At 45.4% G+C, this 18,230-nt stretch overlaps 1 protein-coding gene and 1 long non-coding RNA gene across 4 annotated transcripts in view; one reads left to right on the top strand and one right to left on the bottom strand.

Annotated features, from left to right (window-relative positions):
- LOC143933925 (uncharacterized) overlaps positions 1-18,230 on the top strand; it is a 203,180-nt gene that overhangs the window by 62,473 nt on the left and 122,477 nt on the right. The gene's annotated exons all lie outside the window — the stretch shown is intronic.
- The window catches only part of CCS (copper chaperone for superoxide dismutase), a 341,687-nt gene continuing 324,128 nt past the window's right edge, over positions 672-18,230 (bottom strand). For all 3 annotated transcript variants that reach the window (XM_077457073.1, XM_077457065.1, XM_077457058.1), the window contains one exon: positions 672-889. In XM_077457073.1, coding sequence (XP_077313199.1) covers positions 739-889 — 151 coding nt within the window. In that variant the 3' untranslated portion in view covers positions 672-738. The remainder of the gene's footprint in view (positions 890-18,230) is intronic.

Here is an 18,230-nt window from a genome sequence, read left to right on the forward strand (position 1 = left end):
TGTGGTATGCATCGGACTGATTCCGTCGGAATATCCATCGGACCCAATTTTCCAACATGTTGGAAATATTTCCCGACCAACTGGGCCGATCGGACATACTCCGATCATGTGTAGAGAATTTTGATCGGACCAAGTGCCACGCATGCTCAGATCAAATTCCTACATCAAAGCTATTGGCTACTAGCCTGAATGTAGTCCCATCTTAACGAAATTACGTCATCACATTCTGAAAGATCGGATTTTTCGCCAACTTTGTCCAACCGTGTGTATGCAACAGTTTCGGACAAGATCCGACGGACAAAATCCGACGGGCAAAATCCGACGGACTTGGTTGTGGAAATCTCCGACTGTGTGTACAAGGGCTAAGAGGGAGTCAACGGGGTCACCCATGGCTCATATTTTGGGTGATACATTAGGTACAAGATAACATTTGCTCCATGTATGGCCAACCTTAGAGTCTGGTTATACTAGCAACTTTGCAACAGAAATGTATAGCAGCTAAACATCTCTCTGCTTATTTTCTTTGGCATTTATTAGCTGATGCTGGCACTTTGCACATGGACACAGTTTAATTATAAAATCTGTATAAAATCGCAGCATTTTCCAGCATGTTGCAGGCAAATGTCATACAGATCCCTCAAAAGTGATGGAAAAATTGTACATAACAACCATTAATTTGTAGATATACATTTATTTTGCATGATATAATGCAAGCTACCAATTTAAGGCAGATGTTTTTCACAGATGAGCATGAGTGTCTTGTTTTTTTCGTCCTAGTCCAGCAACTGGATGGTCTCTTTCTTCCCATATAGTAACTCCATCACACGAACACATTTTCTTTGTATTCTCAAAAAGACCAGCAGATCGGGCAATAATTCCACAGGCCACGCTATTAAAAATGAAACTTTAGTTAGCAAGAGTGAACATAATTTTGGCTTAACTTGTTTACAAAAAAAATCATTACAGGCGTAATTAGGGTTATGAACAGAGGTTAACCACTTGCCGCCCACCCTATAGGCAATTGACGGTGGCAAAGTGGTTTCATAATCCTGATCGGACGTCATATGACGTGATCAGGATTATGAGCCGCTGCGCGCCCCCGGGGGCGCGCATCGCGGCAATCGTTGTTGCGGGGTGTCAGTCTGACACCCGGCAACTACGATCTTGGTAAAGAGTCTCCGACGGAGACTCTTTACCACGTGATCAGCCGTGTCCAATCACGGCTGATCACAGTGTAAATGGGAAGAGCCGGTGATCGGCTTTTCCTCACTCGCGTCTGTCAGACGCGAGTAGAGGAGAGCCGATCGGCTGCTCCTCTGACAGGGGGGGTCTGTGCTGATCGATTATCAGAACAGCCCCCCGAGGATGCCCACACAGGACCACCAGGGACGCCACCAGACCACCAGGGAAAAGGTAATCCTCCCTAGACCACCAGGGATACCAGTCAGCACAATGGATGCCAATCAGTGCCCATAATGGATGCCAATCAGTGCCCACAATGGGCATCACTGATTGGCATGCATTATTGTTTGGCACTGATTGGCATCCATTAGTACAGTATAACACCAATGCCTGAACAACTGTGCACCTTTGCTTAGGATAACCTCCGCCCGTTAACCATGCAAATGAAAGGCGCTTAGCATCAAAGAATATGCTTTCTACCTGGGAACTGTGGAATTTGAGCAGCTGTTCTAAAAGGTATTAAATCAATAAAACCACTAGAAAATATTAAACAAAAATCTGCGAGATGAATGGATCAATCAATTCACCCGTAGAAAAAACAGCGCATAATACTTCATAAAACAAAGAAAAAATTATATGTGATTTGTGCTAATACGAACTATGGAAAAAACATTTATATCTTCCCAAATGCAGTCATACACACTAAGTATTGTCCATGAACACTGTCCATATATCCAAATTAGGCTGAGTAATTGGGATAGTTTCAGCAAAAAAGTTAAAACGAGATATCTATTTCAGTCCATCAACAGACAATAGAATTGAAGATCAAAACTGAAACAAAGTGTCCTGGTACAAATCACAGGGAGTGTACGCTGCAATCCTTCCTTAACATGATTATACTTCCACTAGTATGATGCAGTAATCCCGAATTTACTGGGGTGCAGTCTCAAGGATGAGGTGACCCCCCTTAGTAATATTCTTACCAGATATGCCTGGTTACATAGGCTCTCAGAAATTACTCCTCATCGGTTCGATCTCATCAGCTTCATAAGCGCAGGTAATACACGATCGGATGTGCTTGGTTACACGGGATCTCAGATGTTACTCATCGGCTGGATCTCATCCACTGCATAAGTGTCGGGTGATTCAAGATTGTGTCCGCAGTCCGACAAAGTCCTTGGTTAAAGGCAAGTGTCCTTTATAAAGCATCCAAGTTCAGTTACAAACAGCCATGGTCCTGGTCATCTCCTCACATGGAGACACAACCACACTCTGCAGTACACTCCCTGTGATTTGTACCAGGACACTTTGTTTCAGTTTTGATCTTCAATTCTATTGTCTGTTGATGGACTGAAATAGATATCTCGTTTTAACTTTTTTGCTGAAACTATCCCAATTACTCAGCCTAATTTGGATATATGGACAGTGTTCATGGACAATACTTAGTGTGTATGACTGCATTTGGGAAGATATAAATGTTTTTTCCATAGTTCGTATTAGCACAAATCACATATAATTTTTTCTTTGTTTTATGAAGTATTATGCGCTGTTTTTTCTACGGGTGAATTGATTGATCCATTCATCTCGCAGATTTTTGTTTAATAACACCAATGCCGCCTATGAGTGCCCACCTGTGCCGCCTATGAGTGCCCATCTGTGCCGCCTATCCATGCCCGCCCATCTGTGCCGCCTATCCATGCCAATCCATGCCAGCTATCAGTGCCAATTTGGGCCACCTATCAGTGTCCATCCGTGTTGCCCATCCGTGTCGCCCATCAGTGCCGCCTATCAGTGCCACATATCAGTGTCCATCAATGCCACCTCATCAGTGCCACTTCATTGGTGCCACATCATTGGTGCCCATCAGTGCCGCCTTATCAGTGCCCATCAGTGTAGCCCCATCAGTGCCCATCAGTGAAGGAGAAAACATACTTATTTACAAAGTTTTGAAACTGAAACAAAAAAAACATTTTTTTTTCAAAATTTTCGGTATTTTTTTATTTGTAGCGCAAAAAATAAAAACCGTAGAGGTGATCAAATACCACCAAAAGAAAGCTCTATTTGTGGGGAAAAAAATGATAATGATTCATTTGGGTACAGTGTAGCAAGACCGCGCAATTGTCATTCAAAGTGCGACAGAGCTGAAAGCTCAAAATTGGTCTGGGCAGGAAGGTGTTTAAGTGCCCGGTATTGAAGTGGTTAAAGAAAAAAACTTGACTTATTTAGGTTTCTAAATTAACCATCTGACCATCAGGGAAATTTGTTTTCTTTCAAAACTACCCACTAGACATGACTCCGTTAGGTATTTCAAGAGTCAATTTAGTCACAATTGTGATTCCATGTACAAAATGTATAAAAAAAAAAGTACATTTCTTATCGTACATCACGGGAAACAGAGCCATAGTAGTTACTATGTGGATTATAGGCCACCTTCAGGTGATGGACACTGGCACGCCCTAAGACAAAAAGGGCCCTCCCTATATAACCCCTCCTACTACTGGGAGTACCTCAGTTTTTTCGCCAGTGTCTAAGGTGTTGGTCACGAATAAAGATGTGCTGAGCTCCACTAGAGCAATCCTTGCTGGGGCTAGCCATGCAAACCAGATTCATTTAAAGTGTCTCTTCTGGCCAAATTGAATGGTACTCGGGCCTCATATCCAAGTTCTTAGTGGTAGTAAGGCCATAAAGTTTTAATGGTGTGGTGCTGTTGCAGGTCCAGGATTGTGGGTTTCCTTGAGAATCCACAGCTCCTGAAAGTTTAACGGAACCCACCGTGAAGGGTGCTGTGTCAGAGAGCTGAAATGCTTCCTCCTCCAGCTGACAGCAGGACCTCCGGTAAGCCTGAGGGGGGGTGTTTCTCCCCGCTTATCACCCCCCCTGTGCCGACAGGAAGGAGCGTTCAGAGTTTTTTCTTAAAACAGCACCCCCCGCACCATGCTGTTTTCTCAGTAGGTCAGAGAGGACTTGTAGTTCACCGCTCGCACGGGAAAGGCCTTACTTTTAAAAAAGCGAGAAGAGCCGTAGGCAATGCGGGGGCGGGGCTTAGCTCCGTCTGCGTTCTCTGGCGCACCCAAACACAAGGAGGCAAGCTTTTAAAAGCACATTGTGTGTTACTGCAGGCTGTGGAGGGAAACAAGAGCAAAGAGGTGGCATTAACAGGTTTGGTGACACAGGCATTTCCTTTGACACATTTATTTACTGCTGCATCAGGCTGGGCATTAATAGCAGCAATTGTGCTGGACTATAGCCCTAGCAGTGTATGCATTCCTTTTGGTTGTGTCTCTGCTTTGTGCATCAGGCTATGAGCAGAAAGGGGGCAAGGAACACCTCAAAGGGTTCTAGAAGATCTGTTTTTTCACGACAACCTAAATCCATGTCTAAAAAGATGGCATCCTCCTCTGAGGGTGATGTGATAGGTCAGAGTGAGCCATGGGGGGGGGGGGGGGGAGGGGCTGGACAATTTAGTCCTCAGGAGGTTTTTTTTCTTCTACCATTTTAAGTTTGGAACAGAAGATTAATGCTTTATTCACTTCCCGCAGTGGGCCCAAACGTAGCAGATCCCCGTCCATTGCTCAGGACCCTCATACTGAGGAACAAGGGGTGAGAGATCATGAAGTTCTCTCAAAGGATCAGGAAGAGGCTGATGACTCCTCTTCTGAAGATCCTAATATGGAGAGATTAGTCTCACAGGAGAGACTGTTGATACACTCCATTATTAAGTTGGTCCTCTCAACTTTTTTTTTACGGCCTGTAACGCAGTCTACTGATGAGCCCACCTCTGGTTTGGGATCACTAAAGCCTCCCCAATCTGTTGATACCTTTCCTATCCATTCATGGTTAAAAAAAGCTTATGTATTCTGAGTGGGAGCACCCAGATAAACAGTTTTTTCCTTCAAAAAAGTTTTCTGTACTATCCTATGGAGGAGGAATTCTATAAGAAATGGGAGATTCCAGCAATTGATGCTGCTATATCCTCTGTAAACAAAAACCTGACTTGTCCTGTAGACAATGAGCAAATGTTGAAGTATCCAACAAATAAAAAGTTGGAATTTCTTTTTAACAAAAACATGAGGGGTTCAGTCATTCAGCCAGCACTAGTGGCGATTGGAGTATCTCAGTCCATGAAGGACCAGCTTGTAGAGGTACTCAAAATTATTCCTGATCAGCAGGCCCAGCAGATGGCTGGCATATCAGAGGCACTGTGTTTCACAGTGGATGCTATGAAAGATTCTATTATACAAGCCTCACAGCTTATGCTAGGGCTGGTACATATGCGCAGAGTCCTATTGTTGAAAAATTGGTCAGCCGAAGCTCCATGTAAAAAGCTCTTGGCCAGTTTCTCATTTCATTGTGAATGGTTGTTTGGAGTCGATCTGGATAAGTATAACCAAAGAATTTCTAATGGGAAAAGTTCTCTTTTACCAGTAAAGAAGTTTAAACATTTTTCCTTTAAACGTGCATCTTCTCCAGTGCCAGGAGCATTTGCCTCTAGGCAGACTCGAGTGGGGGGGAAGGCTTCTACACTTTTCAAAGATCTGGCAGTAACATTGTCAGGACAGATGGGTGGCTTTCTCAATTTCTATAGGTTACAAACAAGAATTCCTGCTCCCTGTTTAAGATCAAACGTTCCCAGAGACCCAGGGAAAAGGAAGTCTCTCTTTCTGGCTCTGCATCATCTCTTGTCTCAGAAAGTGATATCAGAGGTTCCCACAGAAGAGCAGAGTTTTTATTTAAACCTTTTCACGGTACCAAAACCAAACGGGGAGGTGAGACCCATTTTAGATCTCAAGAATCGGCACTTGAATATCCGTTCCTTCCACATAGAATCAATCCGATCGGTTGTCTCCATTCTACAAGGAGGAGAATTTTTGGCATTGATCAATAGCAAAGATGCCTATCTCCATGTGCCAATTTTTCCCGCTCATCAGAAATTTCTATGCTTCGAGGTAGAAAATCGTCATTTTCAGTTTGTGGCTCTGCCTTTTGGTCTAGCCACCGCACCTCGAGTAGTCACAAAGATCCTGGCCTCTTCTTTAGCCAGGTTAAGGGCTCAGGGTATAACAATTCTAGCCTACCTAGACAATCTGCTCTTAGTGGATCAGTCACCTGTCTAAACTAAAGTTTAGCCTCAGCCGTGAGTTACCTAGAATTCCTAGGCTGGATTCTCAACCTAGAAAAATCCTCCTTAAAACCATCAAGGGGATTGCAGTACTTGGGGCTGATCATAGATACAGTTCAAAAGAAGGTATTTTTAACCCAGGGAAGGCTCAGTTCCATAAAGGAACTGATTCGACTTATCAAAACAAAGAAATCCTTCCATTCCATTGCATGAAATTGTTAGGAAAGATGGTAGCCTCCTTTGAGGCTGTTCCTTATGTGCAGTTTCATTCAAGACTGCTGCAAAACAGTATTCTGTCAACTTGGAACAAGGCTTTGGACTTTCCAAAGCGCTTATCCCCCGAGGTGCATCAGAGCCCCAATTGGTGGTTGATATCCAGCAACCTTCAACAGGGGAAATACTTTCTAGCAGTATCCTGGAAAGTGGTAACAGAAAATGCCAGCCTTCTAGGCTGGGGAGCAGTCTTGGAAGAGGCATCTGTCCAAGGGAAGTGGTCCAAGTCAGAAAGGACCTTGCACATCAATTTTCTAGAAATTCAGGCAGTACGTCTGGCCCTAGAGGCCTGGACGCTCATATTATGAAATTGTCCCATCAGGATTCAATCCGACAATGCCACGGCTGTGGCCTACATCAATCACCAAGGGGGCATGAGAAGTCGTGCAGCCCAAAAAGAGGTGACTTATGTTCTACCTTGGGCAGAAAGCAACATTCCTTGACTATCGGCGGTTTTCATTCCAGGATAGAGTCGCCAACAATTGTTTCTGGGAGAAGGGTCCCTTCACCCCAACATCATTCTATTGATATGTCAAAGATGGGGTCTTCCGGATGTGGATCTGTTTGCATCCAGATTCAACAAGGTCGACAACTTTGTGTCAAGGACAAAGGATCCGCTGGCATGCAGAACAGATGCCTTGGTCTTTTCTATGGGATCAGTTTTCACTGATCTATGCGTTTCCTCCGGTTCTGCTGCTTCCGCGCCTTCTTCGCAGGATCAAGCAGAAAGGGAAAGAGGTGATTCTGGTGGCCCCAGCGTGGCCCAGAAGATCTTGGTTTGCCGATATCATAGATGGCGGTAGGGGACCCTTGGAACCTGCCACTGTGGCCAGACCTTCTCGTGCAAGGTCCGGTATTCCATCCTACCTTTATGCTAAATTTAATGGTTTGGCTGTTGAAACCCACATTCTAAAGGACTGTGGGCTGTCTCCTTCAGTAGTGTCTACTTTAGTTAATGTTAGGAAGCCAGCCTCCAGAGTCATATACTATAGAATTTGGAAGGCATATGTCTCCTGGTGTGAATCCAGGGGTTGGCACCCCAGGAAATATATATCATAAGTAGGATCCTTGAATTCCTACAGATAAGATTGGAAATTAAGCTGGCCTTGAGTACTCTCAAGTTTGGAAGGAGTGCCCCAAGGATTTTATGGACAAAGAGAAATAGTAAGGTAGGGTACACCAAGAGTAAGGGCTCTTTCACACGAGGCGGATCTGTGATGATCCGCCCCGTGGATATCCGCTTGCTCAGCGGGGATCGCTTCATCGATCTCCGCTGAGCAGGAAGATGACAGGTTCGTCTCTGCACACTATGCAGGGACGGACCTGTCAGAGCGCCGCTCTCCCCTATGGGAGATCGGGTGACGACAAACTACAGAGTCCGTCGACACCTGATCTGGTGATGGATGGAAAAGTAGGTTTTTCCTCCGTCACACTTTTTTTGATCGGAGCGGGTCGGATGTCAGCGGACATGTCACCTCTGACATCTGACGCTCCATAGAGGTCTATGGAGCATCCGTTCAGGTCTGTCTGAAAAACTGACAGGCAGACCTGAATGGATCAGTCGTGTGAAAGAGCCCTAAGGCAGTATGTAAAAAATCTGGAAATTTTATTAATACAAACATGACATAGTATATACATACAAAAAGCACCTAAAAACACTAAATGGAACAAGGCTAAATAGTAGAAACAGCTGCTGTATATGGAGCACACCACAATTCCAGACTATATGTCGAATCAATGCGGTGTGTGGACCAAGATTCCCAACATGTTTCGGAAAAGGGAATTTGTTTTATAGATGTAAATATTTCCTTCTTCAGGGATTATATATAAGCATACTTTTCTTATATCTATTAAAAAACAGAGTATATAAATATTATAACAGTTTACGTTCAAATAATTTTATTGACAACAAGCTAAAAAGATACAGACAGTGTTGGTACTGTTACAATCGCTTGCAAGGAACTAACAGTGGTAGCAGAGCTATTACAAAGGAAGATAAAGGAGAATAGAGAAAATGTGCATTAATGCATACAGAGTGATTCGGATATTGGCGTACATTAGAATCGTATAACAAGAGAAATAAAAAGGTATAACAAAACAACGAGCATGGTCTTGACACCAGATTGCATGTTCAGAAATTGTTAGACCAGCCAAAGAGAAGAGAGGCTCTGCCCGAGCGAGCTGGGCAACAGTAACGGAGATGTAAAGGGATAAAAAAGCTACATCATCAACAGATTTTAAGGGATAAGACAAGAGGAGTAAGAGATAGAAAAGAGATAAGGAAAAAGGGGGAAAAAGTGCAGAGAGAGAATGGGGAGAGTGGAGTGAAGGAGAGGGTAACGAAAGAAGGTGGGTGAAAGGAAAAGGAGAGTTGGTTCCGGCCAGGTGGTCCACGGGTGCTCAGGAAGCTGAGAACATCACAAACTCCTGATCCTAAAAAAAAAAAAAAAAAAAGGACCTAAATCTTAACAAGGCCAAATATCACAGGATCAAGGTTCCAAAAGGTGTTTATCAAAATCGTGGGGGAGGTAATGATCTGCCCAGGGGCGCCAAATTTTAAGGTGTTGGGGAATTTTGTCCAAGATTGTAGCTTCAATTTTACTATGGATCATGGCTTGGGTTATCCTACAGTTAACTTCCGCAATGTGTAACAGTGGCGTCCTCCAGGCCTTCGCTATGGTCTGTTTGGCAGCTGTGGTAAGTTGGGTGAGAAGACGCAATTGCGCCCTAGACAAATTGGGGGGAGGGAGGTTAAGCAGGGCAATGGCCGGGTCAGGAATGAAGGTGGTGTTGAACAGGAGAGAGGCCATTTGAAATATGAGTACCCAAAAGTGTGCTACTACTGGACACGTCCACCATGTGTGGAGGTGTGTACCCCTAGAATCACAACCACGAAAACAGTTCGGAGAGTGGGCTGGGGTATATCTAGCGATCCTGGACGGTACAAGGTACCATCTCATTAGCACCTTATAGCTGGCCTCCAGCGCGATCACATTCTGTGATGATATTTTAGTGGTTGCCCATATCTCCGCCCAATCGCCTGCATCCAAATTGAGGGATAAGTCTGTAGACCAGGCCGAAGCATACGAAGGAAGGGATGACGGAAGGGATGTAAGATGAGCGTAAAGAGTGGAGATGATACCCGGGGCGTGTGGATCAGAGTCACATATATCCTCAAACACAGATAACCTATTCGAAGCTCTGCGAGAGCCTAGGAGGGTACGGACAAAATGGGTGATTTGAATATAGCGAAAGTGTTCACGTGGGGGGATGCGCAACTGTGATTGAAGGACTGAGAAGGGTTTGAGAGTGCCATTGGAGAAGAAATCGCGAATACGTTCCAAACCAGCACGAGACCACGTCTGGAAAGAGATAGGTTGGGCAAAGGCGGGGTAAAAGAGCGGTTGGCCAAATAAGGAAAGCAAAGGTGAGTGTGGGGAGGTTAATTGAAACGGTTTATTCAGCTTATCCCAGATCTTGAGGGAGTGTTGGGTCAGAGGGTTAGATAAAGGACCCCGAGTATGAGCAGGGAGCCACAGGAGATTAGAAATAGAAACTGGATGGGCATCTATAGCCTCAAGGACGACCCACAAGGGGATTTCAGTCCTAGCGTGATAGAGAGTGAGTTGAGCAAGTTGGGCAGCATGGTAGTATTGATGAAAGTTAGGGACTCCTAGACCCCCATTGAGTTTGCTACGGAGCAGGGTAGTTCGGGAAATGCGTGGGATTTTAGAACCCCATATATATTTATAAACCCTGCTCTGAATCACTCTGTGGAAGTAGGTCGGGACGGTGACCGGGAGGACCCTGTACAAGTAAAGCAACTTAGGCAATAGGGACATTTTTACCGCTGCTATGCGACCAAGCCAGGACACGTGGAGAGGCAGCCAAGTAGTGAGTAGGGAGGACAGGTATTTCAGCATTGGGGTGTAATTAGAATGGAACAGTTGGGTGGGGTCACTGGTTAATTTAATTCCTAAGTAAGGGATTGAGGCGGTGGACCATTGGAAAGGGAAGTTCGCCTGTATAAGATGAAGGTCAGCCGTGGGAAGGGATATGTTTAGGGCTTTGGATTTCGCTTGATTAACTTCCAAACCTGATATCTTGGCAAATTGGGAGAGGAGCTGAAGTAAATTGGGCAGGGAGATGTGCGGGGAGGTGATGAATAGTAAGGCGTCATCGGCAAAGAGACACAGTTTATAGGATGTGGAGGCTATATCAAGACCATGGATGTTGGGGTTCGCTCTAATGAGGGCGGCAAGGGGCTCGATTACTAGGGCAAATAATAAAGGGGATAAGGGGCAACCTTGCCTCGTCCCCCTACCGATAGGGAAGTGAACTGAGCTAAAGCCTGAGTATTTTATAAAGGCTTGTGGATGTGTGTACAGTGATTTAATCCAAGATAGAAAATTGGGGCCAAAGCCCCAACGTCCTAAAATATAGTGAAGATAGGGCCATGAGACTGTGTCGAAGGCTTTCTTAATATCGAGCGATAGGAGATGCATGGGGATTTTGCGGGTCTTGGCTATGTGCTGTAAAAGAATAATTCGACGTATGTTGTCGCTGGCTTGACGTCTAGGAATGAAGCCTACCTGGTCTTTGTGGATCATACGGCCTATTATCGGGTTTAGTCGCAGAGCAAGGATTTTAGCTAGAATTTTTACATCTACATTTAAAAGGGAAATGGGCCTATAGTTGGAACATACTGTGTGGTCGGTGTTGGGTTTGGGGATCATAGCTATGATGGCCGTCAAAGAATCACGACCAAGGGATTGTTGATTTAACAAGGCGTTAAAAGAATTGGCAAGGAGTGGGGCAAGGGTGGTTGCGAATTTTTTATAGTATAAGCCGGGAAGACCGTCTGGACCAGGGCGTTTGTGAGGTTTGAGCGTTTTAATGGCGCCGAGCACTTCATCGACCGAAATTGGTTCGTCGATAGACTCTCGACTGGCGTCAGGTAACGTAGGTATAGATAAATCCCGAAATAGTGTTTCCGCCTCCCGGGAGGGGAAGGATCCCTGTTCTTTATATAAATCGGCTAAGTGCTTACGAAATTCAGAAAGGACTTTAACAGGGTTACTGGTATGGTTACCATTAGCCAGTCGAAGTTTAACCGGAGTGTAGGTATGGTCTGGTCTTCTAAGGCGGAGTGCCAAAAAGGTATCTGGCTTGTTGGCCTTGGTGTAAATCTTGTGGCCAGACCGGCGGATGGATTTTTCCGCAGATTCGGCCAAAAGAAGGTCAAGTTCCAGTCTGGTTTTGTCTAATAATTGCTTATTGGTGTTAGAGGGGGAAGCCTGAAATTGTAAAAACTGGAGTTGAAAGTCAGACTCGAGCTGTCGGAGCCTGGCCCTCTTCTCCCTTTTAATGTGGGTAGCAACAGAAATACAAGTACCCCTAACCACCGGCTTGTGGGCCTCCCACAAGAGGGTCGATGAAACACCAGGTATCAAGTTATGTGAAAGATAGTCATTAAGTGCCGTTTGGATGTCTAGGCAATAGGACTGATTCGTTAGGAGGGCTTCATTCATGCACCAGGTTTTAGTGTCAGGACGGGGTATTAGTGAAGAAAGCGTGGTAATCACAGCGCAGTGGTCCGACCACGTAATGGGGTGTATAACGGAATGCATCAAGAGGGGAGAGGAGGCGATTGGGACAAAGATATGATCAATTCTGGAGAAAGAGTTGTGTGGATGGGAATAAAAAGTATAGTTTCTCTTTAACGGATTGCACTCTCTCCAAGTATCCAGCAAGGAATGTTGCTGTAGGAGGTTACATAATTGTGAAGAAGGGGAGAAATGACCCGGGGAGTAGGGTGATCTGTCAAGGTGCGGTTGAAGTATCAGATTAGAGTCACCGCACAAGATTAGGGTACCCTTAACATGTGATTTAATCACCCTCAGAAGATGAGAAAAAAACGGGACTGGATTAACATTAGGGGCATAGTAGGAGACGAAGGTGGTCTCCATTTCTTGAAGCAAACCCGTTAAGATAAGATAACGGCCAGCAGGGTCCTTAATTTCTTTAATAACCGTAAAGGGTAAGGAATGGTGGAAGGCCAGGAGGACACCCCTGTGCTTAGATTCAGCGGAGGCAGTGTAGACTGAAGGGTAGCGAGAGCCAAAAAATTTAGGGGTGTTATGGGCAGAGAAATGGGTCTCCTGAAGGGCGACCACATCCGCCTTCAGGGAAGCGAAAGTGCGAAAGGCTTTAACCCTCTTTTGCGGGGAGTTGAGTCCCTTAACATTAAGGGAGAGAATATTCAGGGGGGCCATCTGAGTGTACTTGGGGGGTCAATAAAAAATAGATATAAGGGTATTGGGACCACCTGAGCAGAAAAGAGGAGTGGGGAGAGGGAGGGAAAGAAGGGATAGGAAAAGAAAGTAAGACAGAGGGAAAGAGAGAATGGTAGAACCAGCGTGGGGCACATCCTTGAGTTTGAGAAGTGTAGTGTACAGTTGATGGTGCCCAACTAAATAGCGCACTTGCTCTGCGGGCAACTAGGAGCAGCCCAAGAGAAAGAGCACCGTAAGGCGGGGGAGCAGTGACTACTCCCCGCTGCTGTAGGATCGAACATGAAAAACAAAACATTAATCCTGAAAACACCAGGGTAAGTAAGCAAAGTATGTAAACTTAAACAGTTTTGAGTCAGTATAGAGCCCCTTTGAATGGGCTTAACATTTTTAACCCCTGGGCTGAAGCAAGGGTAACAGGAAGGGTGGAAGGGGAAGGGGGGAAGGGGAAGGGTAGAAAGGAGGGGGGGCTGTGGCGAAGACATAGCTGGTAGAAGGTGAGAGAGAAGAAGAGGGAAAAGGCAAGCAAGAACAGGGAGGAAAAGAAAGATAGATAGAGGACAAGGGCCAAGAAGGAGGGAATAGGGGGAGGGGAGAAAAAGGGGGGAGGGGAGTGCAGCAGCCCAGGGAACCCCGATGAAGGGGTATACGGTATTGGCCAGAACGGAATTAGCTGGCAATTAGGTAATAAAGGAAAACCAATAAAATAACACAAATATAAAACTAGCCCCTATCAACTGAGCCGTGCGGAGCACAAGCTTTTCAGGAGACATTTAAATATGAGCTGGTTGTTCACAAAACAATAGGGATTATTTGAAACCAGCACGGCATTGTCAATGCATAGAGGGGATAGCAAAAAGTATAAAGTAAAAAGTTTGAAGCAAAAATTTTAAACATACAGAAAAATGTTTTTTTTTTTTTTTTTAAAAATTAAAAAAATGAAAAAAGGGAATCAAAAAATGAGAGGCAGGGAGGGAAGCAAAAAGTAAAAACAACCAAAATTTTAGCAAAAAAGCAGCGAAAATGCAAGGGCATGTAGTGTAACAAGAAGGTTGAGGAAGTCGAAGAGAAAAAATCTTCGTAGTAAGGTATCTACAGAGTCCCGTAGTATAGGGACACGGTGGGGGCACTCATGGAGCACCGGGAGGAAGACAAAGAAGACAAGTGCAGACTAATCAGCGCGGAGTGCGGACCTTCGGACTGACGACGGTGTCATCATATCGTCGTTGCGGAGTCCCCTTACGAACGGAAGGTGGAATGGAGACGTTGCGTTTAGGCGTAGCCGAGTACGGGTGGGCAGCCGTTCGGGCTGGCGTACAGGGCAGCTCAGACTCTTGGTGTTGGGTCGACGGGGTCAGGCGAAGGGATTCCAGGAGCCGCTGTAAGGATTCCGGGGATGAGCACGAGTGTTGCTGACCCAGGTGGGTAAATTGCAGGGCAAAGGGGAATCTCCAGGTGTATTTGATTTGATGTTGCAATAGGATCTGGAGCTGGGGTTTCATGGCACGCCGTTTTGCGATGGTCAAGGGAGCCAGATCAGAGAATAGTTGATATTTGTGTGTTTGGAAGGTGAGGTCTTCCTTCTTGCGGGCTGCGTTGATCAATTGCTCTTTCGTTCGGAAAAAGTGCAGCTTTATGATGATATCCCTGGGGGGACCGTCTGGCTGGCGGCGTGTGAGAGCTCGGTGGATCCGATCGAACTCAAGACGTTCTATAGAGAGAGAGGGTGATAGTTCCTGGAACAGAGCAGTGGTGAACGACTGAATGTCTTCAATAGATTCGGGGATGCCACGTAGACGTAGATTGGATCTGCGAGATCTATTTTCAGCGTCTTCTAAGCGGGATAAAAGGGTGAGATTCTCCTCCCTGAGCATGGAGAGATCCTGAGAGTGTTCTCGTAGGGTGAGTTCCACATCATCCACCCTCGTTTCCAGGTCAGCAGTACGCTGACCTATTTCACGAATTTCTCGTGAAAGCGTATCAGTGATCTGTTCAGAAGTAGTTTTTAGTGCTTTCTGGAGCATAGACTCCATGTGGCTTAGAAAGGCAGTTTGCGACATACCTGTGGAGGGTAGAGGAGGGGAGCCGCAAGCGTTAGCGTCCATGTCTTCTTCCTCATCGCTGTCCGAGGCCGGAGAAGCAACGTGCTGTTTTGCCAGGGCCTTCGCCGCCATTTTGGAGGAGGCCCGGGCCAGAGCTTCTTTGATGGGTTTTGGCTTGTTCTTGCCCTTGGGACCCGTGAGTACCATACCGTGAGGTACAGCGGAGCTTTAGTCAGGCGATCCCGTGGATAGCAGGGTAGAATTGCGATTCAGGGTGATGTAAATGATCCGTTAAGGCAGCGGGGAGTGCGGAGCTCTATGGAAGGACGTCTGCCATGTCGAGCTTCGCGCATGCGCCCCAATATTATAACAGTTTAAGTAATATTTATAGTATTTTTCACATTTGCATTCATAGGTTTGGCATAGCAACATTATAACATAAATGCTAGATGTACAGCCAGGTCCATAAATATTGGGACATCAACAATTCTAATCTTTTTGGCTCTATACACCAACAATGGTTTTGAAATTAAAAGAACAAGATGTGCTTTAACTGCAGACTATCAGCTTCAATTTGAGGGTATTTGCATCCAAATCAGGTGAACGGTGTAGGAATTACATGTCCCTTGGACACAGCCAGTCACAGATCGCTGTAAATGGCCAATCACAGCGGCCGTTTACAGCACGATCGGCATGTCCAATGAGAGATGATCTCATATATAAACATATGAGATCATCTCTCATCACCGGCTCTCCCTCCTCACACAGAGACAGCGTGTGAGGAGGGAGAGATGAACCGTTGCAGCGGTCAGTGAAAAAAAAAAAAAATGAAAATAAAGTGCCATCTGTCCCCACTGCCACCAGTCCCCAGTGCCACGTATAAGTGCCATCTGTCATCAGTGCCACATAGTGCCATCTGTCATCAGTGCCACATCAGTTTCACGTGTCATCAGTGCCACATCAGTGTCACCTGTTAGTGTCACGTGCCATCTGTCATCAGTGTCATGTGTCTTCAGTGCCACATATTAGTGCCATCTGTCATCAGTGCCACTTGTCTTCAGTGCTATCTGTCAGTGTCACGTGTCATCAGTGGCACGTATTCGTGCCATCTGTCATCAGTGTCACCTGTCATCAGTGCCACCTATCAATGCCATCTGTCATCAGTGCCACGTCAGTGTCACGTGTCATTGTCCTGGTGCTCCAGGGCCTTCAAAAATGTAATAGGTAGTCAACAATTTAGATGTGTAATTTATGCTCCTAAAACACGTGATGGTGCCCCCCTGCATGTTGGGCCTCTCTATGTGGCCAGGCTGTGGAAAAGTCCCACACATGTGGTATCGTAATACTCAGGAGTAACAGAATGTATTTTGGGGCATTATTTGTAGTATACACATGCTATGTGAGAGAAATAACCAATTACAATGACAATTTTGTGGGGAAAAAAAAATCATAATTTTGCAAAGAATTGTGGGAAAAAAATTACAACATCAAAAACCTCACCATGCCTCTTACTAAATACCTTGGAATGTCTACTTTCCAAAAAGGGGTCATTTGGGGGGTATTTGTACTTTCCTGGCTTGTTTGGGTCGCAAGAATTGAGATAAGCCGTCAGTACTTCAGGTCAATTTTCAGAGATTGTCACCATAGCATGTGGACTCTATAACTTTCACAAAGTCCAAATAATATACACCGATATGGGTTATTTTTACCAAAGATATGTAGCGGCCACCAGTACATCAGGTCTGATCATTTTTTTATGATTTGCACCATAGCTTGTAGACTCTCTAACCTTCACAAAGACCAAATAATATCCACTAATTTGGGTTATTTTTACCAAAGATATGTAGCAGTATAAATTATGGCCAAAATTTATGAAGAAAAATTTATAATTTGCAAAATGTTATCACAGAAGCAAAGAAAAATTAGGGGGAGGCCTGGTGATGTACTGCCCAAGAAGCACTTACAGCCTAGTTGAGTGCGCTTTCACTTGAAAAGGAGGGATCTTCCCTTTAAGACTATAGGCCTGAGAAATAATCTGTCAAATCCACCTTGAGAGAGTGGATTTTAATGCCGCCTGGCCCTTCCGGCAAAATGAATAAGCAATCAGCTTTCCTTATCTGAGCAGTTGCCTGAAGATAGATACTGATTGCCCTTACCACATCCAAAGTGTGCAAAGATTCTTCTTCTGCAGACTGTGGGTCCGGAAAAAAGAATGGTAGGATTACATCTTGATTCAAATGGAATCCCGAAACCACCTTAGGCAGAAAGGACCTGTTGGGACGCATTACCACCCGGTCCTTATGAATAATTAGATACGGTTCCTTGCTGGAGAGAGCTGCTAGCTCTGACACTCTCCTAGCCGGGGAAATGGCTACCAAGAAAACCAATTTTATTTTATTTTTTTCAAAAAGGACTAATGAAGCCAGATGCAAAGGTTCAAATGGTTGCCCCTGCAAAGCTGAGAGAACCAAATTCAGATCCCATAGGCATACCGGAGGTTTGACTTATCCGCATAGCCCCCTGGATGAAAGCCCGCACAAGGGAATGTGATGCAAGTGGCTTCTGGAAAAACACTGACAAGGCCGAAATCTGCACCTTGATAGTGCTTACGGCCAAATTCATTTCTAGGCCTGACTGGAGAAAGGCCAAGATCCTGCTAATAACATACTTTCTAGGATGCCATTCCCTGAGTTCACACCAGGAAACATATGCCTTCCAGATCTTGTAGTAAATAAGCCTGGAGGCCGGCTTTCTGGCATTGACCAGAGTAGAAAGGACTGGCCCCGAAAGCTCACGATCCCTCAGAATGTGGGTCTCCGCAGCCAAACTATCAAATTTCAGACTGCGTAAAGCAGGATGGTAAATTGGACCCTGTGAGAGCAGATCTGGCCGGAGAGGAAGGATCCATGGCCTGCTTTCTGCCAACTTAATGATCTCTGCGTACCAAGGTCGCCCGGGGCTACCAAAAGCACCGACTTTGTTTCCCTCTTGATTCTTCCCAGGAACCGTGACAGAAGCGGGCACGGGGGGAAGGCATAAATTAGATTGTACTGATCCCAGGGAACTGTCAGAGCATCCGACCCCTGAGCAAGAACATCTCTTGTCCTTGACACGAATTTGTCCAGCTTTCTGTTGAATCTGGATGCAAACAGATCTACGTCTGGAGTACCCCACCTGCGACATATGTTCTGAAAACACGTCGGGGTGCAGAGCCCATTCTCCTGGGTACAACTGCTGGCGGCTCAGAAAATCCGCCTGCCAATTTTGCCACTCCTGGAATGAGGACTGCAGAAAGGGATGGAACATGCCTTTCTGCCCAGG

Source organism: Lithobates pipiens, unplaced genomic scaffold, assembly GCF_037356315.1.
Source record: "Lithobates pipiens isolate NorthernLeopardFrog02 unplaced genomic scaffold, aLitPip1_a1.2 Scaffold_10, whole genome shotgun sequence".
Classification (NCBI taxonomy): Eukaryota; Metazoa; Chordata; class Amphibia; order Anura; family Ranidae; genus Lithobates; species Lithobates pipiens.